This window comes from Apteryx rowi, unplaced genomic scaffold, assembly GCF_003343035.1.
Source record: "Apteryx rowi isolate R43461 unplaced genomic scaffold, aptRow1 scaffold_74, whole genome shotgun sequence".
Classification (NCBI taxonomy): Eukaryota; Metazoa; Chordata; class Aves; order Apterygiformes; family Apterygidae; genus Apteryx; species Apteryx rowi.
This window is the reverse complement of record NW_020451027.1, coordinates 1685283-1709617: the sequence shown is the minus strand read 5'-3', so window position 1 is coordinate 1709617 and position 24335 is coordinate 1685283. Positions and strand designations below refer to the sequence as shown.

The 24335-nt window shown below is 36.5% G+C and overlaps 1 protein-coding gene across 9 annotated transcripts in view; it reads left to right on the top strand.

Moving 5' to 3' along the window:
* CAMSAP2 (calmodulin regulated spectrin associated protein family member 2) overlaps positions 1-24335 on the top strand; it is a 97836-nt gene that overhangs the window by 55542 nt on the left and 17959 nt on the right. For 7 of the 9 annotated variants that reach the window (XR_003257046.1, XM_026087842.1, XM_026087845.1 and 4 more), the window contains 5 exons: positions 2305-2337; positions 6645-6786; positions 10075-10214; positions 20601-20694; positions 21784-21877. Coding sequence is in view for 8 of the 9 variants with exons in the window: in XM_026087842.1 (XP_025943627.1) it covers positions 2305-2337; positions 6645-6786; positions 10075-10214; positions 20601-20694; positions 21784-21877 (503 nt within the window). In the remaining variant the exon portion in view is untranslated. The remainder of the gene's footprint in view (positions 1-2304; positions 2338-6644; positions 6787-10074; positions 10215-20600; positions 20695-21783; positions 21878-24335) is intronic. The other 2 variants (XM_026087844.1, XM_026087849.1) reach the window with 1 other exon arrangement.

Genomic DNA, 24335 nt, shown 5'->3' with positions numbered 1-24335 from the left:
GTGTGTGAAGGTAAAACACTAATGCCATAGTTCCACAATCAATTTAATGTGGCATAAGTCCGTACTGCTATCAAAAGCGAACTGGGGGAAGAAAAAGTTTGCAGCAGGATCAGCTTCCTGATCCAATTAAAGCACAGCTGCATGAATACTAATGACAGTGCAAGGGAGAGGGCAGAAACAAGTATTTAATGAAGGGCATGGCCACCAGTTTTTGGTACCAGGATGAATTTATGCTGGGTTAAATTTGTAATAGAATCATATTGAAAATTTTTTTGTCAAAGGAGATTAAAGAACCTTTTTGTAAACCTGTAAACCCTCCACCCGAGGGACTGTAATTCTTTAGCCTTTGGGAGGCTAATGCTAATTGCACAGCCATTGGGCTCCTGTTATGTTGTATGAGAGATTTCAGCTTTTCTTTATCCTTTTCTTAAACTGTCTTTACAAAGGGTGTGCTGAAATCTGTTTATAAATGTTATAGTCTATCCAAATTTAAAAGTGATTATCTTTAGCCTTTCAGCCTCTCGAAGAATGCTGATTGTCGGCTTAGCGGTTGTTTCAGCCGAGTGGACAAATGAAAATACATATCAGGCTGCTAGTTCTGAGTTCAGTTTGTACCTTTAGGCAGGGCTGATCTCTGGAACTGAAACAAATGTGGGGAGGTTTTTCTGAAGAGCAGGTCTTGGTCTATCTTTAGTAGATAGYGATAGATCTTTTTGGTGCAGACTGGTCTGATAAGAGGAAGGCTGAAGTACATTTCAACTTGCTACATCAAATAAAAATGTTCCTATCGGTGTCATGTAAAATGATAGCCAGCCCAAATCTGATCTTGGGCCATTTATGTAAAACTCTGCTTTATAATATGGTTTAGAACTCCCGATTACAGTTAAAAATCATTGTTTTTCAAATTCCTGTGCTTTCCCGTGCATTGACAAGAATTCAATGAGGAGAAGAGAAACTGAGCCCTACGAAAAGTGCTTTAATTTGACAGGGAATATCTAGAGCCCCACGTTAATATGCACCTCGTAGTTCACTTCTTCAAAGCGGTTTGGGAATTCTCCACTATAGTAGCCCAGTCCAATGGAGGGGAAGGATGTTGAGAATAGTCCTGTTGCTAATGCACACCCTTTCCTGTACAATAACTTTTTTAAATAAAAAGCTTTGTTTCATTTGTTCAGTTATTTTTAAACTTTTTTTAAAGTGCAATGTTCTATAACAACTATGTAAAATAACAAGCTTCCATAGCACTTTGAGTTTAAAACTACTTTTTTTACCATTTCCACAGAATATTTCTCTCTTCATAAAACAAAATATTTTTCCTCTGCTCTTATTATTGTTTTTAATATTTTAATTTGTATAATTAAATTAATAGAATAAAATGGTGAGGTTTTCTGCATGTATATGTAATACCACACAATGGGTTTTTTTCCTGAGTAGTAAAAGTATTATGCCACCCTAGCGTATAGAGTTAAAAAAAAATCCACTGACTTCAGTATTCTTAGGATTAAACTTTTAGATTAAATTTTATATTTGTAAAACTAATTTTTTTTAGTAATTTTATTATGTAATTTTTGGTAACATATCAGTTTAGAATTGTATGTAGCAGGTCTGATCATTTCTCTGCTAGCAGCCAAAAGAAAACTCCATCTACATTTCAGGTCATTGCACATCATGTAGCTGATGCTAATGTGATTTGTCATTGCAAGARTATAACTGCCTGCATCTCTCATTGTTCTGGGAACTGTCATATGTCTGTTTAAAAGTATTGTTGAACATTAGAAACATAACTGTTTGGCTTTGAAGTAACTAATGCAAACTCCACTGGAATTGGTTGTATTGTATTAAAGTGTGTTTATACCGTTTGTTCATTGCTTTGGCTTTCCTGCTTCATCATACATGCTGTGAGAGTTCATTTTGATACTTGCGATAACATGACTTCAAGTCTCAAATGAATTCTTCAGTTGTCAAATGGATTGCACATTTAGGGTACAATTAGATGTGTGAAAGCATTAAATAAAACTGCATTGATCTGAAAATCTTTGTTCATGTGGGAAAATTATAAAGTTGAACTACAAAGACTGCAGATACTTATTTTTCCAGTATTAGTTCTGCTAATTAGTACAATACGTAAAGGTTACATTGCACTAATGTTTACCATGAAATTATAATTCACTGTTGTACAAAACTGAGACTATTAAAGAAAACTGCTTTGTGAAAGTAATTTATGAAATCTGATAAATTGTTCCTTTTTTTTTTTTTTCTTTGCTTTTTGCTTATTCTTTTTTTTTTCTACTGCTTCCTCTGAAGTCTCCTACCAAATGGTTTTGGAAACTGGTTCCTGTAAGTTTGCCCAACTGCTTCACTTTAATCAAAGTAGCTTATTTTGGGAATGGCTTTGTCCATGTCATGCTGGTGTAATCATTCATTTCATTTATCTATACAAGATAATTTTATAAGAGATTGCTGTTCAAAGGTGCGCATAGTACAGAATCCTGTTTTACAAGGTAATCTGTGCAAAATAAACGTAAAGTATGATGCTGGATTAGGAATTACCTTTTAAACAGTAAAGGTATCTTTTTTCTTTTTTTTTTCCTTGTAAGAGAGTGCTGTGTCATCTTAGTTCATGTCAAATTATCATTTTTCTTGTAAAATACTTTCTCATAGGCTTCCAGTAAATATATGGTATTTGATATTGACTCCCTTTTTAAGAGATTTGTTGAAACAATTTTTGATTTGTCAGTGCTACATGGAATCTGAAATTTTGGGACTTTTTGAAAGAATATGCAATCATCATGGCATTAGTCTTGGATTCTCTAATTTTTCCAGCTGGTAGCAGCTACTTAGGATTGCTGTTAATAATTATATAATATTAAATTTAAAATTTCTCCCCGCACAAAAATGACCAAAACTGTAGTCTTTTACTTTGATTAAAAGCAATAAAAAGGAGCTGTTCAGGTCTATAATAATAATAATATTAAAGTTTTTCTCTGTGATGTGTCTCCTTGGGATTATAGTTACTTTCCTCTATTGTACTGTAACTTGCCCCTAAAATACATTCAGCTTGCTTACTCCACAACAGTTTTTGCAATGTGGATAGCATTTTGTCATGAACAGACACACACAGTTTGATTGAGAACAAAATTTGCAGCTGTTTAGGTATGCAGAACTGCATAGTGTTGATCTGAATTCCAAAGAACTGTTTCTGATTTATCTTTGAGCTAAGGACCATCAAATAACTGATCTAGCAGTCCCTCACATAGCTGTGTCTTAACTAGTAAAAGATTGTTCATACATTGCAAAGAGAATTAAAAATAACAAAGCAATTGCATGGTTGACAACATGTAGGCAAAACCAGCAATGACCTGACGTCTAAAAAATTACATTAAAAAGTTCTGACAATCAGTGTTCAAAGTTATAATAGTTTATGCTATATAGACAATTTCTATAATGATCTTTATTACAATTGCCATATATTTTCACACAGAATATGCTGTTCTTTAAAGTAAAATCCTTTAATTTTGTTTTGGAATTAAGATACTTAGCACAATTAAATGGATGGACTAATGCAAAAGATGGACCCTCTGTGGTCATCACTACGCTACAGAAGTTAAAGCACATTTTCATTTTCTTTTATTCTGTTTCTACAAAATAGGGTACTGCTTCAGAGCAGTTTCAGACTATGTTTTTGTTCTATTTTTGCCCAAGGTATTCCTTTACTAGTGAGTCTCCACTATTGTGTTCAAACTATATTCAGGTATGAAATATTAAAGACTATAACTCAAATTTGCCCTGCCTATTGTCCATAAACAGCTTGAACTAGTGGGATCTGTGTTAGTTTGAGCTTGCAAGTTGAGTAGAGACACAGTCGAAACCCTGGGGCTCCTGGTCAGTGCGCTGCTCCTCCGGGAAGAGGGCAGCGACTCCAGATGTTGGAGCAGCTCAGTCTCCTGGTCTCCTGGCTTTGCGTCGCACAAGTGTTGGCTGGTGAGACAGTCCTGAGCATATGGGCAGCCGCACTGGTTGCTCTGAGGAGGAAATGAGCAGCATGCTGCCTACTATATGGTAAATGCGTGTGAGCGTTCGTTACTACCCCAGAATACCCCCTCGCGCTTAGGGCAGCCTAGGTGAGGTGCTGGTAATTCTTTTTGAGCTGACCTTGTTTATGTGCTAGTGTCTTGGCTCTACCTAGGCTTCTGCAAGTGGAATAAACTTGAAGCTGCTAACTTAAGCCGGCTTCAATAGGATCTTAGAAACAAGATGCCTCTCTTAGCACTGATGTTTAAATTAGCACTGTAGCATTGTACTAAATTTACAGGTTCTTTTGCATTATTGCATCCATATTCATTAGCATACGTTGCAACTGATTAGAAGAGTTTCTTCAAATGGAAGTTTATTAAAAATCACCAGTGCAATTACCAATATCTTTTATTTTTAAGTATAATTTCTTCTTATCTTTTCAAACAAATTGAAACATGCCTGTTATACCTTAATGAACCTAGCATATCAGATTATATAACTTCATTTTTCCTGAAGTAATGTGTTTGGTGTAGTCTCTAAAATAAATTAAATCCTCCTCCTAGGTCCACTTTAATGATTTGACACAATTTCCAGAGTCTGTGGGCACTGTTCATATGGGAGTTTAAGGCATCATTAAAGTGACAGTAGGTCTTTTCACAGAATTTACTATGCAAGACAATTGTGTTATCATATTTTTGAATACTCAAAATTATTTTTAAAAAGACTTTATTTAAAAGAATATATAAAATACACAGGACTTGTTGGACCATAATTTTAGAGTCCATCTGTATCCTGTATCTTCTATCATTATTTCATAATCAAATAACAATATTTCGTATACTTATTTTCAGTAACTTTCCTGGGGGAAGTACAGGGACATATTAGCATGATATTTATAACTTAACAGATTTTCATCATAGTGGGTCATTAGCTTGCCATAAAGTAAAAAAGGAAAAAACTTTAACTGCAAGTGGAGTTGGTCTCTTTCATGAGAGTTAAGAGGAGATGTTACTGCTATGGGGAAAATAGTAATGAGGCGTGAAACACAAACTTGTTGTTGTTTGGCATTAGTGGATCTTTACCATAGCATGCAAAAAGGGCGTTTTTATGTTTATGCGACATACTTCTCACACCCAAATATCAGTACATTTCAAGTGTGAAGCAAAGGCTAGCTCTCGGGTTTTTCAAATATTAATATGGCAAAGTACGGCCTAAATACGAGCACTTTATTTTTCTAGAACTGGTGCGTCTGTTATTGCCAGGCTAGATTTATGCTTCTTGGGCCAGTTAGAGGAGGCTGACGTGCACTAAAGATAATCCCATCTGTTTCTTAGCACAAATCTAGTGACGGGAAATATAGCCTTCAGGGTTAGTCTGTGGTTCCACAGACTCTCTTGCCAGCAAAGCTGGCTTTAACAGTTCCCACCCCACCCATAAAACCTCCAGCCCTGCCTACTCCTTTGCTACAGAAACAAAGGAGAGAGGAGAGGAGAGAGACGTTTCAGCTGGATCACTGGTTTTATTCACCGTGCAGCCCCATCAGCAACCGCTCCAGCACAACCAAGAGAACAGGGCAGGAGATAAGAAGTTTGCTCCAGCTTTGGAGTACATCTCATTAGCATGTAGTCTGTAGTGTCCCATACCCCTTAATGTGATGTGGAAGAGTTTTCAGGGTCCCTACAGTGAGCGTGCCAATTTAATGTGTATCGAATAAAAATAGTGTAAAATTAAATAAACATTCTTGGCMTCATAACTAGTTCTGAGAAATGAAAAGTAATCCTTCAGTACCAGTTTAAAAAAAAAAAAGTCTCAATAAATAATGTTAACAAATTAAAATCTGTGTCAGTCTTTCACCTTCATTTGTTTTCCTAGGAAGCAGTGAAAAGAGATGATAAGAATAATGAATGACTTTTTAAGTAAGCCTCCTGCCCCCCAAAAAGCATGAAAATATATACATTGCAGATGTATGCTATCTTGGTATTCTGAAATAATGATATCCATATATTGTACAGGGAGTTGCTTTTCAAAATGTTTCCTTTTTGTAACTGGGCTTTTTGTTTGTTTGCCATAGCAGTCGGGACCATTAATGCTTCTCTACATTTATGACTGTTTAGTGATGCGCACTAGTAATAAAAATGGAGTTGATCAAATGCAGATTTCCTTGTTTCTGAATCTGCCATTAGACCAGTTATATGAATGAGTTTTTGGGCTAGATTCTCAGGTGTTTTAACTTCGTGAAGTCATTTGACCTGTCAGTAAACAGAAGTTAGACTAGCTAAGGATTTGTCTTATTGTGTTTACACACAGATCATTTTTGATTGTATAACAATGAATGTTGAATGTAAAATAAATTATAAGATGTGATTTAAATTAGCATGTTATACAGAGGTCATCAATTTTTGGTAGTTTTGAAGGAAGCCTCAATATTAGCATGTAGGCTTCTTTCCTCTTAGATTATTTACACCATTCAAAATGGGGCAAAATGTAAACAGTTTTAAGAAATTACCAAAGAGTAGTCAGCTATTTACTGAATACTGCCTTTTTGCTAATGGAGCACAAAGCCTACAGTACAAATCTCTTCGTGTTTCGGAGTCTCTGTCTCTTTTAATCTCTTGTTTTCTATATTATAGGCTCGTTATAGGAAGGAGCAAACATTGCTTAAGCAGCTGCCCTGCATTCCATTGGTAGAAAATCTGCTGAAAGATGGTACAGACGGCTGTGCTTTAGCGGCCCTGATCCACTTCTACTGTCCAGATATCATTAAACTGGAAGGTATGTGTCTTGCATGTCTTGTAAACAGACGTCTATAAAAGGTGAAATGTCTTTATTTGATATCCATGTAGAAGAGGATGCTAAGATACAATACACAGGAGGTATAATTTGAGTGTGGTGGTGAGGGGTTTAATATTAACTTTGTGCCTATTTATTTTACCTTTGAATAAAAGGAACCAAGGTGTCCTTCTATGTTTTGTTTACTCTTATGTTACCACAGTAATATAAATGTATAAAGGAATTTCATGATAGATCTGTCTGTGTATTCTCATTTGGCAGCACATTTGCCTTCAGGCTATATAGCTTGACACCTTCTGGAAGACTCAGATTCTTGAAGCCACATAAATGCTTTCTTGTGAATCTGAGTGGTTACAAATGTAAAACACAGAAGGGTCACTTCTTTTTCTTACAGGTAGTCTAGTGCTGTACAGCTGTGCTGCATGGTAAATAGTTGCTCTGTGTTCTGGGCTTTTAATTCACTTGATATTTAACTATATCATTTATAGAGAAAACAAAAATATAGAGTGTAGAACATATTGGTATCATGTGGTTCTATATAGTAATCGGTTGGGACGAAGAGCAGCTTCATCTTGTTCTTTTGCTCTGTGGCCTGGTTAAAGTCATATCTTCCTCCTGGCAACTGTGAGCCTCATGTACTTGTAAAATGTCTTGGCAGCTAACACCCATCATTTTCTGCCTATGTTCTGTCCATGATACCTTTGATGTCGTGGGAACACTTATACAGAAGCATCCTGAGAAATCCAGGAATACGAACAAGGGGATAAAGCTTGCAAAGGACTGAAATCTGAAATTCATATGCACAACCACTTTATAGGAAGTTTCCAGCACAGTAGGCATTGAAAATGAAAGACGCTAAAACTGCATGCATTCACCGTTCTTCGGCCTGTGAATCTGAAAAATACAACTTTCAATTTACGTAAATGTTGCAGCCAAATATATACTATTGTATCTCATTAGAGAAGAGTTAAAACTTGGATTGTATTGAATCTGGGGTAGCACCTAATTCCTTCTTGCTGTTTTAGCATGAGTGGAAATATGGAATGCCCAAAGGATCTTGTATATATTGCAGGGCCACATATGTACTTACCAAGAGACTCCTCCAGCATCTGATTTTCAGCACAGTGAAACATGACGACAAGGCCCATGTCATCTGTGAAACTTTAGCTCTGATGTTTTTGTTCAGGTGTCCTGACATCATCTTCCCTAAAGATGTGCAAACGTGCATGAATGTCGTTGTCTCAGGAGTAAATTCAAAGATAACTCTGGAGCAACTAGGAGCACTATAAAAGACTTTGTCTGCCTTCACTGTATTTAACAATATCATTTTTGGTGTGTGTTAAATTTCACTGAGAACTTATTCTGTATTGGAACTGAGGAAGGGAGCTAACAAAAATACATGTGCAAAAGCGCTTAAAAATGCATTAACAAACCAAAAGTACCATGAATCCAGAATTTTCTGTAGTCTGAAATAGATGGTCACTTCTCATCAAGACTTTAACTTTCAAATTTAGGTTTTCTTCTAGGAGTGTAGGACTAGAAAAGGCTTCCTATCTCAGCGAGTCCAGAAATTTGCTGTTGTTCAAACTTGTATAATCTCTTTCATGAATTTACCATGTTCCATCTTAAAGCTGTCTAGCATTTCTAAGTCTATACACTTAGACTGTTGCAGAGCTCCACTTCTTACCTGGTTATAATCTTATTCTTGTTTACTACCAAAACATACTTGGAGCCTGTCTACGTGCATTTGTTATTCTTCCAGTAGTGCCCTTTGGGTGGAATAGCTTCTCCTAATCTGATGTCTGCGTTTTTGATATAATTTCTTTCTTCTGTTTTGCCAAGGCTGGCTGAACCAAGGCTTTTCAGTCTCCCCTTCTGAAGTGGATTTCCATTCTCATCATCCTCAATAGTCTTCCTCTGCAACTATTCCAGTTTCAGTTAATCTTTCTTGAATATGGATGGTCATAATTGTACACAGAAATCCAGACTTGTACAGTACTTCCCTGTCACTACTGGAAATACATTTCCTGATACATTTTGGCATCGTGGTTGCTTTCTTTATAGCTACATGATGCTGAAAGCTCATAAACATCTTGACATTGGCTAATACACAATACCTTCCTACTCTATATCACTTTCAACTGGTAAATCACATTAGAATTTTATTGGATCCAAATGCATGACTTGGCATTTTGTACTGTTAAATTTAATCTCATTTCTGTCAGTTAAGTCAAAGATTTTTTTTTTCCATACTACTTGTACTGTGGGGCTGAGGTGATGGGAAATTTATGAATCCTTCAGTATGGGGATCTTTATCATGATAGCATCAAAGTAGATTCCTTGTCTGGAGAAAGTTGTCTACTCTGAACACTTTAAAATTGTGATGCTGGGCTCTGTCATACACTGTTGCTTTAGGAATAAAATCTAATGCTTGCTCTGGAAGTGTATTTATTTTCTTTTCTTTCTTCAGTTCCTCTTTTTATAAGGACTGCCTTCTTTCTAGGAAGTTATTACTGCTATTTAATCATCCAAAAAGCATCTATAAAAAGAGAACAGAAGGTTGCTTGGCCATAAGTAGTATTCAGAGGATACTGTACCGCACTAGTCCATTCACTGCTGCTGCTCCATTGTCTTTAAATAGCACTTTCAAACGTAGAGAGGTAATATTAATATGTCAGAGGCTTCTGATCCTTGTAAAAATTCATATCAAACATCTGAATACACAAAACTGAATACATAAGACTTAACTGATGCTTCTTTTGTGGGAGGATCCAGAGTTAATAGCATTAAAATGTGCTCTCAGGTCCCTGTGCAAAGAGAAGGAATTAGCATATCTGGGGAGTTTTGTGAAAAAGGATACATTTCCTATTGTCACTTGAGTATAGAAAATCTAATTGGAAAAATGTCTATTATTGATTAAATAAAATTTTTCACTATCTGAAAACAGCAGGACTTGAAGCATAACCTCTATTTTCACAAAAGGCAAAGCAGAAAAAAATCAGAGCAGTTGTCTATAGTGAAAAATGAAACTCATTTATGTTTAGAAAAATGTCTAAAGATGTAAAACTGTGTTAAGATAAAATATAATGTGTTGTCATTTATTATGTTTCTGAAATAGAAAAATAAGTCTCCTGTTAAATTTAAAAAAAATAATTGAAATTAAATTTAAATTGAATTTATCATGAAAATGCTTAGCAGTTGTTATGTGAAAAGCACTTCTTTTCAGATCTGTAACTATACGTAATCTTTGCTTCTCTTCTTCCTTTCTAGATATTTGTTTGAAAGAGACGATGTCTTTGGCTGACAGCCTGTACAATCTACAGTTGATTCAAGAATTTTGCCAGGAATACCTTAACCAGTGTTGCCATTTCAGTCTTGAAGATATGCTCTATGCAGCTTCTTCAATAAAGGTAAAAAAAACCCAATAACCCAAACCCTACTGTACACAGTGATGTTTTATTTAGCCTTTTCTTGGTTTACTGCTATACAGCTAAGCGAGAAAGAGCGTCGCATCTGTTGTGGTATAGTATGCAACACAAATTTCAGCTGCATGTAAGACCACCTTCTTTTGACAGTTAGGTTAGTCTAATAGTAGTATTTTAAAAAGAACACTTATGAAAACATCTATAAAAACTTTGATTTTGTGCAGAATGATTTCACACTTTATATTCTTTTTTTATTACTTGTTAAAGCAAGCATGCAATCTGTAATATTTCTATAAAAATGTAATGGTGATCTCTGTTAGTTTTAATTTGTTCAGGCTTTCAGATGACGGAATTTTAAAGCGTTGTTTCTGGAGTTACAACTCACCCACCTTATTCATTTCTATGTACACAGTGATAATTTTTAGGTTTTTAACCTTAAAGGTTTTTCACTTTTGTAAATGTGCTATGTTTAAATAGACTGCTTATTTTTTTCAGTTCACACATTTTTTTTTTGCTCTCCTTAGTAAATTTCATTGAAAAATCTAATGTTTTTGTGCCTGGACCTTTGTTAGAGCCAAAGCAGGTATTCCAACATATATAGTTGTTTGAATAAGTAATTTATCATTTTTAGTCATTCTAAGATTCCAGCCTTTTTAGAAAGAGAAAAAAAGCGTTTTGCTTGTTTTATCATTTTTAAAGTCTGTGTGGAAAGTTGAAGAGTAATTGAATTTATTTCCTAATTGCAACTCTTATTTTTCATTCTTGTGTTTCTTTAAGACTTTATATAAAACATTCTTCGTTTGCTTAAGATTCTTGTTGGTCTGCCTTTAGGGAGTGAAATATTATTTTTATGGAGTCAGCATATCCATTGTAGATGGTATGTAATTGGTTTCTAAGTATCTGGGTCACTCCACTGCTTTCTATGATCTTTACAGCAATCTCACAAGCTGAGTCACAGAGGCCAGAGCCTGAACACAGCTTTGTCGTCTCCTGTAGGGTTGAGCCCAATCCTTTTCAAATAAGTAATGAGCTACCAGGATGAGTAAGGGCAGTAGGATCAGGCCACTTAAGTCTAGACTACTTAGCTGTTGCTGTTTTGTTTTGTGTATGCAAAATTGTTTACTGACTGCTTTCAGTCAGGTTTTGGTATTTTTAGTTTTCAGATGCAGTGACCTACCCACATCCTTATAAAAAGAATGTGTATTGCAGTTTCTCTTGGTTTTTAGGTCTTCACTTTCCCAACATACAGGGGATTATCTTGAGTAGAATTCCTTCATTGCATTTTGATTATCTCCCCCTGCCCACAGATATCTAGAATAAATGGAATTCACTAATCGTCAGGTTCATCCATGACAGTTAATAAGGCCAGTGTTTTATAGTAGGTGTGAAATAATTCAAACCTGTATCTACTATAAAGCTTTGATTTAAAGAAGTGACTATATTTAAATATTTTATCAATATCCCAGTACCTCAGACTTTACACTTCTAAAATGCTACAGACTCATTAGTTTTGCTGTTTCTGAACAGTGTTTTTAGAGGGGATTAGGAGTTCTTTCAAAGATTTAGAATATTTCTAGAACTGAGAAAGCCCTTTGTGATCATGTTTTTACAAGTCGCTGTGGTATGGATGCCTGTTTAGATGGAAATGCTACAAGAAAGGCTGCCAAGTTTTTCTTTTAAACTTTGGCATGGAAACTCTGGCTAGTGCTATAAACTCTGTTCTTTCTGTGTTTAGAAATAATTTGCTTTCAAAATAAACTCACAGTTAAAGGAGCACTTTGTAAGCTTTCCACTGTGTCTGCTGAGAGTAGCTTTTAATAAATGTATATATTCCCCTGTGAATTTTATTGTCACTTAAAAAAAAACATGTATTGTAAATAGATATTTTGAATGTGGCACATTAAAATGATTAACAGAAATCACCTTTATCTCGTTCAAGAAAATTTATGTAATTTTGAGTTTTAGGATTTATAGCAGAATGCCTTTGGGTGTCTGTGTTAATCAGCAAAAATCTGTTTATTTTCAGGGTGACTAATACTGCATGGTAGATGGCACTATGCTTTGGTTTAAAACTCTGTCAATCTCTGGTATTGGTGACAGGTGGTATGTTACAGGAAAACTGGTGATATGTTACAGGAAAAAGCCTCAAGGAAAAAATTACGATTGGGTTTTTGGAATGACAATGCTGTGCCTGGCGTGCTCCTAGAAATTACACTAGGTGCTCTGTCTTCATACTAGTCTTTGGGAATAAAGGGAGCAGAGGCGCTTTCTCTTCAAATGGTCAAGCAGAACGTGCATACTTCACATTCTTCACCAAGTACGCTGCATTGTGCTGTTCTGTTAACTCAAGGTGGATTGTAGATAGTATGCGATAGCCCAGAAATTCAGTGCAGGGCTTGACCAAGGTGATTGCTCCCACTTTTATCTTTGCCATCAAAAAGCACAGGAAAAAAAAGTCAAGTTAATGTAAAACTTCACTTAACAAGCTTTGAGAGTGTTTGATGTAGGCTCTGAGATGTTGCAGCAGATGAAACTGTTGGTCTAGTTCTGTTTTAGTACAGAAAAGAAATAGGCTTTGTCAGGATTTCTAGATAACTTCAATGTGTCCAAATCAAATGAAGTCAGAAAGAAAATTTGGTTTCCCCTATTTGCCTGCTTCTCCTCCTCTAAGAAGAATACATTTGTGAAGTTCATAATAAGATGTTCGCTAAGGTAGGGCTATGGATGTTAAAGAAAAAAATATCTGAACACATTCCACAGATGTTTGAGGAACCACCAAGTGGGCCTAATGGTTTCTTTTTGTTTTACTTTGAGACAGGGAAATAGCAAGTAGAGAGAGATGACCTAAAAATAATCAAAAAAAAAAAATCTGAATCCTCCCTGCCTATTTAACAACAAGAAAAGATAGAAAATCTTGGATTTCTTTTTGGTTGTGTCAAATTGCTTTTTTGCGCTCATCTTCCCTCCTCCCTTCTCTTATATGCAGTTTTACCTAAGGCAGGATTATTTAATGTTGTTCTTCACTTGTATCAGGGAGATGACACAGATCTGAAAGAGCTGTCTTAAGAGACATCTCATCCCATCTTGACATAGATGTGTTCTGCCTGTCCAAAGAGCAAGTTTGTGGAAACGAGAACTTGCATAAAGTGAGCGCCTTCGCATGGAACTTGAGCTGCCTTGCAGAACTGTAGAGACCTCTTTACTGCTTTGGCATAACAGCTGACTAGCTCTGCAGTGTAATTAGTCAGTATGTAATATTAGCGGCTTGAATAAAGGTTTTTACAGAATGTATAATTCCTGAAAGGATATCGTAAGGGACATGTATGGTCCCTGAAGGGAAAGGAAGAACACTTCTCACATGTTGCTTTTGTCATGTGAGCTATATATTGAAAGCATTGCTAAAGGGAGGGGAAAAAAATCTTTAGTTTTGTAGTTTATTCTTGAAGCTTTAGATCATTCTCTGCTAGTTTATTCTTGTAGAACCATAGGGGTCAGACCTAGGAACAAGTTACTGTGAGGTAAATATCAAAGAGGTACTGAGAGAGATCTTGAATCATTTCATGTTTACTGTAGACGGAGAGCTCACACAGGAACTTGGCATTGGATCAGTTGACACATAGTTAATTATTACCTGCGATAAGTGTTCCTATATCTGAGCTTTTGGAAAGGTTATTAATTAAAAATAGAATGGACCCCCTATGAACAGCAGATAACTATTCACCCGTTGTGTTCACTTAGTCCCTCGCGCAGTTCACATGCTCGCTTGCTCGCTCGTTGTTACTGGGCTGGAGCAGCAGCTGGGAGCTGGTGTTCTTCGCCTGTATCTTCATCTGCCCAGCTGTTGATTCAGAAAGACAGAGTCATACTGGCATGCCAGTGGCTCTGAGGAAGGTGTTCACAGAAGTCCCTCAGGGGGTCTCTTATTTCRTTAGGAATATACATAATCCTGTAGTCTTTATCTGCATATAGCAGCTACTGCCTTCTTGGATGTGGTGCGGGTTACCCAACCCGCTGAGGACGCTGGTGTGCGCTGGGGGCCTCGTACAGGTCTGGCCGACCCCTGGTATTCTGAGCGTATCAGTTCTTGTGGGTTCACCGGGACCACTGGTTTCTGGATCCATACTCGGGAGATTTTCACGTGCTACCTCTCAGCTTGTGCCTTTTCTCCCTCTGCCTGCTGCTCTCTGGTACCTAGAGAGCGTTTTCATGCAAACTCGCCAAAAAGGGGCTTTTATTCAGGAGAACGAAAGCTTTCTGAATGTGAACTGAAACAGTTCTGAGAGGTAACTGCTGTCACTCATGTAAGAAGGGTGTTCCTCTGACCTAAACGTGGGCACAATTTTAAATTGTGTAGATTCACAGCTAAGCACGTGGAATATGCATCTTATTTTTGCACTTAGTTGCTAATCAGAGCACACAGAACAAGTACCTGCCTGGTCAAGGCCCAGGAAGAAATGAAGAGAGACTGCAGTGCCACAACTTCCTTTTTTTTCCCTGCAGAATATCTGGTGAATTCAATCCTGTCTTAGGATAAAATTGCATATAGGAGAAGGGAGGAGGGAAGATGAGGGAAAAAAAGCAAACAAATCTAAAGACTTGCTTTMTATTTATTGCATATATTTATATTTATTGCGTATGAGCACAGTTGAACTTTCTGATGTAATATTGATGGTGACTTTGTTAACAACATGAGTAAAAGCTATAATTAGCTCTATGTCCTCCTGAGGTGTGAAGAATACTGTTCAAATATGTCACATAAATTAGCCCTAGAAATTAACAGCTACGCTTTATCCACCAGCGTAGTGAAGCTTTCCCTCCAATCTCGATGAAAAAAACACTGCAGATCAGGCCATTTGCCCAGGCCTGAATTTGCAGTTTAAGTCCACGTGACAGCACATATGGACTCTTTAAGGACCTGGGAGAGCAACTGGCTGCGTTTGGCGAGGCAGTTAGGTATGTATGTATGGTGGGAATTAGTCCGGGGACCTGCTTCCCAGCTAGCTGGTTTTAGATGACTCCAGATCAGGAATGAAAAGGAAGATTCAACCAGGGAACGGTGCTTTAAGAGGAGACTGCCCTCCTGAGAGGGACCAAATGTTCCCAACTCGTTATTTAAAGGGAAGCGGAGTTGTTTCCTTTCGCTGGTGTTAATTGGGCAGTTGTCCCACCGCTGTGTTCTGCTGGGAAGTAAGGCACGGCTCAAGTAGTTGTGGCGTGCATTGATCTGTGGCAGGAGATACGACAAGCTTGCAGTGCGTGGATCGTGCACAGAGTTGTAATTTAGCCGTGTCCAGAGAGTGTGAAACACTCCAGTTTTCTTCAGTTTTGACACTTCTGTATCTCATAGCATATAAACTTTGGATTTGCATTTGAGATAAATTACTTCCCTGGCCTACTGAATGGAGATTTTAATGTGCATCATAATGTGAATTTTACAGTGTATTTTTATGACCATTTTGAGAAAATTCCTAAATATGAATATGACTGCATTTCCATTCAAATTGAGGGGATTCAAGCTTGATGATAAATGATTTGTGTTATTTGTAGTATATGTGGTTGTATATTTGTATTATGTGTTTATTATTCTCTAAATGTGCGGATCTAAAACCCATAAATATTAAAAGGGATGTAATTTATTTTAAGTAGCAAGATGGGGCATACTATTCCTGTGTTTTCCCCAAAAGTTTATATTGATTTAGCTAGTTTGATTTAAAAACTCATCTTGAGTCTAAAATTGTGGAGGAGGGAATAGAGATATGAAAGGAAAAAAATTATCTGTTTCATATAGATTCTTATCAAACAAGCTAGCTCATCTCTGCCTTTAATACAGAAGGAAGTAATCACGTTAGGTTTTATAGTCAGAATAGGGAAATCATGTTGTTTTCAAAAAAGATAAAACGAGGACTCTAAACAACAGGACTTTTATTGTACAGTAGTATTGTACAGAAGATAAAATAAGATAAATAATAAGATAAAATATAACCAGTAGTACATTTTAGTACATCCAACTAATGAACAACCTGCAAATAAGGTGGAAATATAAAACTGAAAAAATTAAATCACAATGTTTAGCAAATGAAAGTATATATGAAGCTGCAAGTCTGCCATCTGCTGCTCAGTATTTTTAACCAGTCTGAACTGTGTTCACAACTTAGTATTTTTTTAAATACTTTTAAAATACTGTTATGCTTCCGAATAGTGCTGTGTGTAAGTGCATGTGATAATCATGTGACAAGCTATTAGAAGCTTCGTTGGTATAATCAAGACAAAATCTCTGGAAATAACATCTGTGTTCTTTTCAGCCCTGGGTAGTAGTATTACTACAGACCCACAGTTAGTTTTTCCAAAAAAAATAAGATATTGATCCTCTGTCTTCCTTTTGATTATTATTATTAACATCCCCTTCTGACTACAAATCACTTGAGAGAAAAGGCAGGTTCCAGGTTACCCTCACATGTAATCCATGTGCTATATAAAGAACATCTTTCCCCTGTTTTCTGAGGCTTGGTCTTACTCCAGAGAAATACAGTAAAATACAGTATGAAATGCCGTCACTAAGCTTGGGTGCTTTTGCACCTGCCGAAGTCCTCTGTCATGTGAAAGACGCTGCCTGCCTTTCGTCGTGTTTGGGAGGAGCGCCCAGGAAGGCCTGCTGCTTGTACCTAGAGCGTCGGAAAGGTCAACGCCTGTAGCCAGAGTGAGATTTTTAAAGTTTTGGTTTATATATTTAAATATAAATTGAGTACAAAGAATACATGAAACATCAACTGTACTCCTCAGTTTATTCATAGTCAGTGATGACCAAAGACCTGTAAGTATTAAATGGATGCATTCAGATACATGACAGTCACCTAGGCAAGTGTATTGATTGAGCTGAAACATATGACTGTGTATCTATTTTACACACAAAATGATTAAAAAAAMCCCTGAAACTAGGCCTCTGCATCACCATCAAACATCTAAAGTAGCCTGAGTTTTAAGCAGGCTGCGCAGCCAGCAGTTTCATTTTTGCGTCAGGAAATACTGCCTTGGTGATTCTGGAAGCACAAGGCTTCTTTCATTAGCTCAGCAGTGCACAGCAAATGCTCTCAGAAGGAATCAGAGTTCTTCATAAAATAGTCGTACTATTAAACACAGCTTTGCAACATACAAATAAAAAATCAGAATGTTTAAATACAGTATTCTTTCATACAGGACAAAGCTATGACTAGAATGTTTTATAATTAATTTTTTATGGTAAAAAATGTTAAGCTAAAGAAGTAAAAATTTGAGGGGAGGGAAGAGAAGAATGAAAGTATTAATGGCTGGCATAGGAAAAATCATATTTTTTCTGAAAGGTAGGTCTGACTTTTCTCTTCATGTATATTGCTTTCCTAGAAAAATCAGCATGTGATACCAAAATGCTATGAATAACATTTTGTTTGAATGGAAAAGATTTTGCTATAAATTTTTCCTCATTCAATCACTGTTGTGCTGAATGAGCAGAGACAGGGTTTTTTCCTAGTCTATCTATAGCTTATATTTAATAACTATGGCAACATCTGGTATCTCTTCATCATATACTAAAATCTATGAGCAGCTTTCACTCCAAGAGTATCTCTTCCCTGGAGTGAAGGCTTACCTACACAGGAATATTCAGGAAAATAAGTCTGAATCTAACGTGACAAACAGATATTTTCAAAACTCTTTATTTTCAAAGTTACTGATAGAGAATTGAGGTGATCCATTTGTTACTACATGTTTTTGTTACAAATTTTTGTTTATTTTTAAAGATATTCCTACTTCTAAAGTCTGTGGTTTGTTTCTGGAAGAAAGTGATACTCTGTTTAGAATTTTTGTCAGACATTTTCTTGCACTCTAAGACTTTGAGGTGCACATTTCTAAGGAAATAAAATGAATATATCAATCGAATTTGAGGAACTGTAGTGAACTTGGGTGAAGCTGTAAAGGAAGTCTTTCGTAGACTGCATACAATTTTTAAATTGGGTACATACTTTGCAGGCATAAACCAGGTGTGCTCCAGTGTACAGTTAAACATTGAATGTGAGCAATCTTGCCTGCTTATGCAGGTATATATTTCACTGGAAAATTAATAGATGCATCACAGAATACAAAGCAGTTTTCTTCTCTATGCCTTTTTTAAGGAGATTCCTTATCACCAGTGGAAGACAGACTTATAACCTTACAGGCATGTGTCTGAACCAACCAGAAAATGTTTTCATTCAAAAACAACAACAACAACAAAATAGAAACTCTGTACCACTGACTTTACTTTCTCAGAATTTGTCTTATTTTTGTTAAAGAACTGTCAACTAAATCATTTTCTGTGTTCTTGCAACTCTGCAGTGTTAGCTGCTGTTCAACACCCCACATTCCTGTAATAGCCTTCAGAAAGAGCTAACATGTACATTGGTATGTAGGTCTTTTTTTCCCCATGGAGTTCTGTGGAATTGAATGAGTACATTATTTGTAAGTTTAAATTAAATTTTTTTGAAGACTTTACATGAGCGCTGTTTCGGGACCCCAGCTGTAGTTCTTAGTCTGCAGCAGGGGTTTCTTGGAGCCCAATGTAGCCCTTATTGCTAACGAGGTGCTGGAAATCAGAAAAATGTCCCAGGCTCTAGTAACTGGTTAGGCAACTGTAGTTCATACGTATAAAGACTGCGCTATTAATATGTCTTATAGCAAAGTCTGTTCTTCAGCCACACAGAAAACGTAGCAGCCATCTCCTTTCTAAAGAGCCCAGTAAGCGCTCTCCCGATCGCAGCAGCGGGCACCTGGCGCCGTAGCCCGCCTCTTGCCGCAGCGGGCAAGAGCAGATGCCTGAGCAAGGGCAGAAGTTTCTTCGAGACTTTCCTCTGAACAAGCAATGAAATAAATTCCCCCTTTCCCTGAGAGGCTATTTTCACTTAATTTCATTCTCAAAGAATAATAAAGAGAGAGATAGTGTCTGATAGTTTACTGTAAAAATGCTAGCTTTGTCAAGCACAGAAGGGTTTATAGGACCAAATATTAAAGCTTGTAATTTTAAAAAGTCACATGAAAATATCCTTCTGGATTTCAGCATTAGTTTATAAACTGCAAGTGCTCCTGGTGTTATGTTAATTTCTAAAAATTAAACCATTAGGTCTTTTAATTTATTTTTTTCCTATCTAAGCTGCATGAAATGATGAATGAAAATAGCAGTAAATGGAGAAAATACACTGGATATTTGAAATTATTCAGTATTAATGACATGAAAAAAGTGGCTAAGGACACTTGCTTTTGTAAGTGTTGTTAGCTAGACATTATTGGGTTTTACTGCAAAGTGTTTTTTATACAAACTGATTTAAAAATTGTTTAATTATGTTTTCCTAATTTAACGTATAAGTAGAGGTTTGTGTCTTTTTGAGACTGGTGACATAACTCTGTGTGCCTGTTTGAGCCAGCTCAGGCCTGGAAGCTTGTTAGTCTTATTCAAACATATATTGATATTTCTGGATATGATGTCGTACTCAACCATATGGACTTAACAGCTCAGCTCAGTGATTATTTGGCCTCTGAACTCCTTTGCCACAACAGCCAACAAACCTACTGGTCTTTTTGTACCCATTACTGTAGCTCTTGTAGCTGAAACTGTTCCTCCTGCTACTACTGCCTAGCCTTATTTTTCTTCCCCGGTGATTTCCTTTGTTCATGGCACCAGTTGTGTCGACCTTTTCACCTGTTTTTTCCTCTGTGTTCAAATCCGACAACACCCACCCTTTGTCTCTCGTAGCCGTGTAACGGGACCACCAGAAATGCAGAATCCCTTCTGTAGGTACATTAAGTATATATTCGGTGTGGATAGATCTTCGGAGCTAAATCCTTCTTCTAACTGGCTGATGATTTTTGTTCTGCTTTAAAGACTTGTAAATTTGGGTAGATCTTCACAAGTGTGGCAAAAAGCACCTGCCTGACACAAAGGGTCTGAGTCAGATTAAGAATTTTTGCAGCAGAGTTTCTCATATGAAAAAGCTCAAAATGTTGTTGCCCAGCCTTGCAAAACAATGGACTTTACACTAATCTTTTTGTTGAAATGGCTAATCTGTTTTGACAGGCATCCATTTCTACCCATCCTGTGCCTCTCCACCCAGCCCCAAGTCATCGCACTTGAGCATATGAGCATTATGAAGCATTTCAGCTCAAATGGTTACAATATGGTCAAATTATAAGTATTCGATAGTTGGTGTTATGGAATATATGCCTGTGCTTGCATTACTTATTTTCTAAGTAATCAGTAGAGAGGAGAATGGAAACTAGATGTGATACAGAAACATATGCTGAATGCTGTGTAACCCATCTTTTTGCAGTTAAGGCTTGTATCTTGACATAAATTTATCTTTTTTGTAGAGCAACTACATGGTGTTCATGGCAGAACTGTTCTGGTGGTTTGAAGTGGTGAAGCCATCATTTGTACAACCTCGTGTTGTTGGGCATCCCCAAGGTAATTATATTAAGAATTATTTTTAATATGCATGTTTTTAATATGTATATGTTCAAATTGCCATTGTGTTCACAAATATAGTGTACATTTCAGTTAACAGGATTTGGCTGTGTACCACCCCCTCAAAGAAGGAGAAACATACTTTTTCTTCGTATTAATCTTCATCACATCTCATAAATCATAAGTAGATTTTGTTGTTTATTACAAAAAAAATCATTTGGGTTGTTGTGGCATAATCACTTGCAGATCTTCGTAACCTAGACAAGCCTAGACTCCATTTATGCCCATGCAGCCATTGCAAATGTAATAAGGAGCCAAGAACAAAATTTAGCCTGAGGAACTTGTATTGCTGATAAGAAGGTACCAAGAGAAAGGATCATAAATTTGGGGAAAGTGGGCAAATAGTCAACTGCAGGCTTGCATTTTGCATCTGGGTGCAAAGGCAATCTTTTGTCAGAAAATTCTCAAATTTAAAAATCCACCTCTCAAGTAGATTTTGAGATCTGTTAGTGAGTGCAGAGTCATGGTAACTCAAACATTCATACAGTAATGCCATGACTATCTCTCTGAGAGCTAGGAAGATATTTCCATTGTGTGGGTTTTTACACCTTTTTTTTTCTATTCATGTGCTTTATAACACGCAAACTAGCTGATTTAAAACTTTTTAACATTTCTGACTAATTTAAGATACTGTTAACTAATTTAGCATATGACCAAAATAATACTTTCTAGCTGAAAAGTTGGTTTAAGGGTTTGGGCAAAAAAAGATTTTAATCAGAAAATTTTCTTTCAAAAAAAATCTTGTACACTTTTAATTTTGTGGCTCTCTTTCACTATATTATTTATTATTTCTTCCCTTGTCTTCTCTAGTCCTTTTTTCATTCTCCATTCCCTTAATCAGTGACAATAACGGAACTTTTGATAAGTCAAGCTGAAAGGAAGTGACTTTTTAAAATTAAAAAATAGAACCAATGAAAATTCTTAAAATCTTTGGAAATTATTACTTCAGATTATTTCAGACAGCTTTTCTAATTTAGATTTTAACTGAATACTAAACTATGATAATTTGAGCTCTGTTCTTCCTGGCAGCTGAACCTATAAAAGATGCATCTTCTGCTCACAGTTTGAATGCTAACAGAAGAAATTATATGGATGGTCCTTGTGGTTCTGACTTCGTAGCCAGGTAATGTCAGAGAATCATTGGTATTGTTTCACAGTCTTCTCCCTTCTATTCAGAATCAAAAACGGTTTTTATTTAATTTTGATGCCTTTTTGTCATATTCAAGGATTGAATTACCAAATATAATAACTAGAATTTGGGGAGAGCAGAGCAGAGTTCAGCTACTCCCTGTCCTGTTCTGCTGCATGGCAAGCAATCTACAGTTAATGCTCGCCACCTGGACAGCACTCTCTTGTCTTACCRGTTTCAAAAATAACACTTACCACTCAGCAGAGAAGTACCACATGGCCTCTTTGTCCCCCTGAGTTTTAATGTGGGGCTGCTGAGCATTGTGGTCAAGGAAAATACCCTGTTCAGGATCCCCACTGTAGCCACCCTAAGTCACTCAACATTCAACAAACACAAAGGCAAATACAAAACATGGGTTTATGCTACTGCAGTAAAATTTAGGACTCTTCTAGGCGGATACACAAAAAAAAAATTTTTTTTAATGCCTTTTAGCTACTCGTGCTTTATTTTAGCTTCAAGAGGTTCTCTTTATTTTATGCAACTAAAAACTTGACAGAATTGTTTTACAGCTTGGTGAGGTAGGGTTGAAGCCTTCTCCTGACCTGCCTAGCTGTGTTGTRTTCTCTGATCAGGATATTGATCTGAAGACAGGCTTGTATTTGTATATCCACTTTCTCCTGGAGGATTTCACTGAAAGCCCAAACTTCTGTAAAATTTGCTGCATTCTGTTAAATGTAATAATGTATCAAGATACCAGTTTGATTCTTGACATATAAACATGCTGTAGAAGCACTAAGAATGGCTTGGTACTTAGAGTACAAGTTAATTGTTACCCACTATGTATAGAATTGTTCCTGCAGTCCCTCCTAAATCCCTAGGAGGATTTTAAATTTCAGGATATCACTCCTATAACATAAATTGAAAATCTCATTTGAATTTTGAAGGTGCAGGTCTAATAGTTCTGGCTAGAACCAGTTGTGGTTGTAATAGCTGTGCACTAGCCACATTTGGGGGTCATGGACCAGCTTTCCTTTAATGATCCGATGTTGTATAGTCTTCAGGATACTTATTTACATAAAGGAATTGAATTTATTGCCACTTGATTGGACTCATTAGCAGAGACTGCTGATCAACAAAACCAGGAGCAAACATAAATTCAAACCTACTTGTGATATGTAGAATCAGAGCTGTAGTCTCTCAGGATTAGGATTAGGAGTGTGTCAGAGGCAAATATATCTAAGTTTTGCTGACAGCTACAGTGGTCATTAACCAAAAGTGGCTGTCTGAGACTTAAGTGGCTAAAAGTAGCCTAGGAAATATGTGGAGGGAATCGCCAGCAATGGGAGAAGGACCAAAATGTGCTTTTATGATAGTGTTACCCAGAGACAGCCTAGCACACAAACCTGCTGCCACTCACATCCTTGACTCTGGATATGTAGCCTTCAAGCCATCAAATGCATGGCTTGGTTGCAAATCCAACACCTTCCAGAATTATGACATATGTTACTGAATATTACAGTCTCAGAATGTGCTACCATGTTTTAAAAATTTATTTGGTTTTACTGTTTGAAATGTTTTTTGTAATATGGTAATTTCAAAGTTATTTAAATGTAGGCATTCAAAGCAGTGGAATGTCTGCTTCAGGAAAAAAACCTCATGAAATACTAGCGCTTGGCGAGTGAAAAGCTGGAGGGAAGAACTACAAAATTTTATTCTAGTTGTAGTGCACCAAGATATCAAAACGACAGTATACTCCTGGTATTAAGAAACTGATATCCAGTAAGAAGTTTAGTTTCTTAACACAACAGAAGAAATTGTTGTCTGGAGAAGCTGTAGTCAAATACTGAGTATGAATTTTTCAGATGAGAAGCCATTGTTATTGTAAGTTAAAGTTTGTTCTGTGTATGTGAAACCAAAAGAGTTTTTTTCTGAATTTGTGGTTAAGTTTCCAAAAGTTGTAAACAAAATGAACTAAGATAACAGCAGACAAACTACTGAGTGATGGTCTCAATCTGGCATGATTATGTTGGCACTTAATATCATGAAGGTCAAATAAGGTAAAATAAATACTTTTGATGTGACGAACTTCCCAACTATTGTGAGTGTCAAGGATCCAGAGCATCTGCTTTACTAAATACGTTTTGCTTTATTTGCATTTTTTGTAAATATATATAAAACATTATTTTTAGTATTACAGTTTTGGAAGCAGTATAAAATGTTCTGTTTCCCTTGTGTTTTCTAGCTGATCATACAGCTAATAGGCAGAAATTGCATGTTAGCCCTTCTTTAATCTTTCATTTAACAGGGAAAAGAAAGCCTTCCAGTGACCTGACTGGAGCATAGTAGATGGGGGTGTGTGTGTGGAATTAGCATCATGTTATATTTATAATTTGGGGCCAAAGATTTATTGATTTGTGTATGACCTGACACAGAGGAGAAGGATAAAATGATT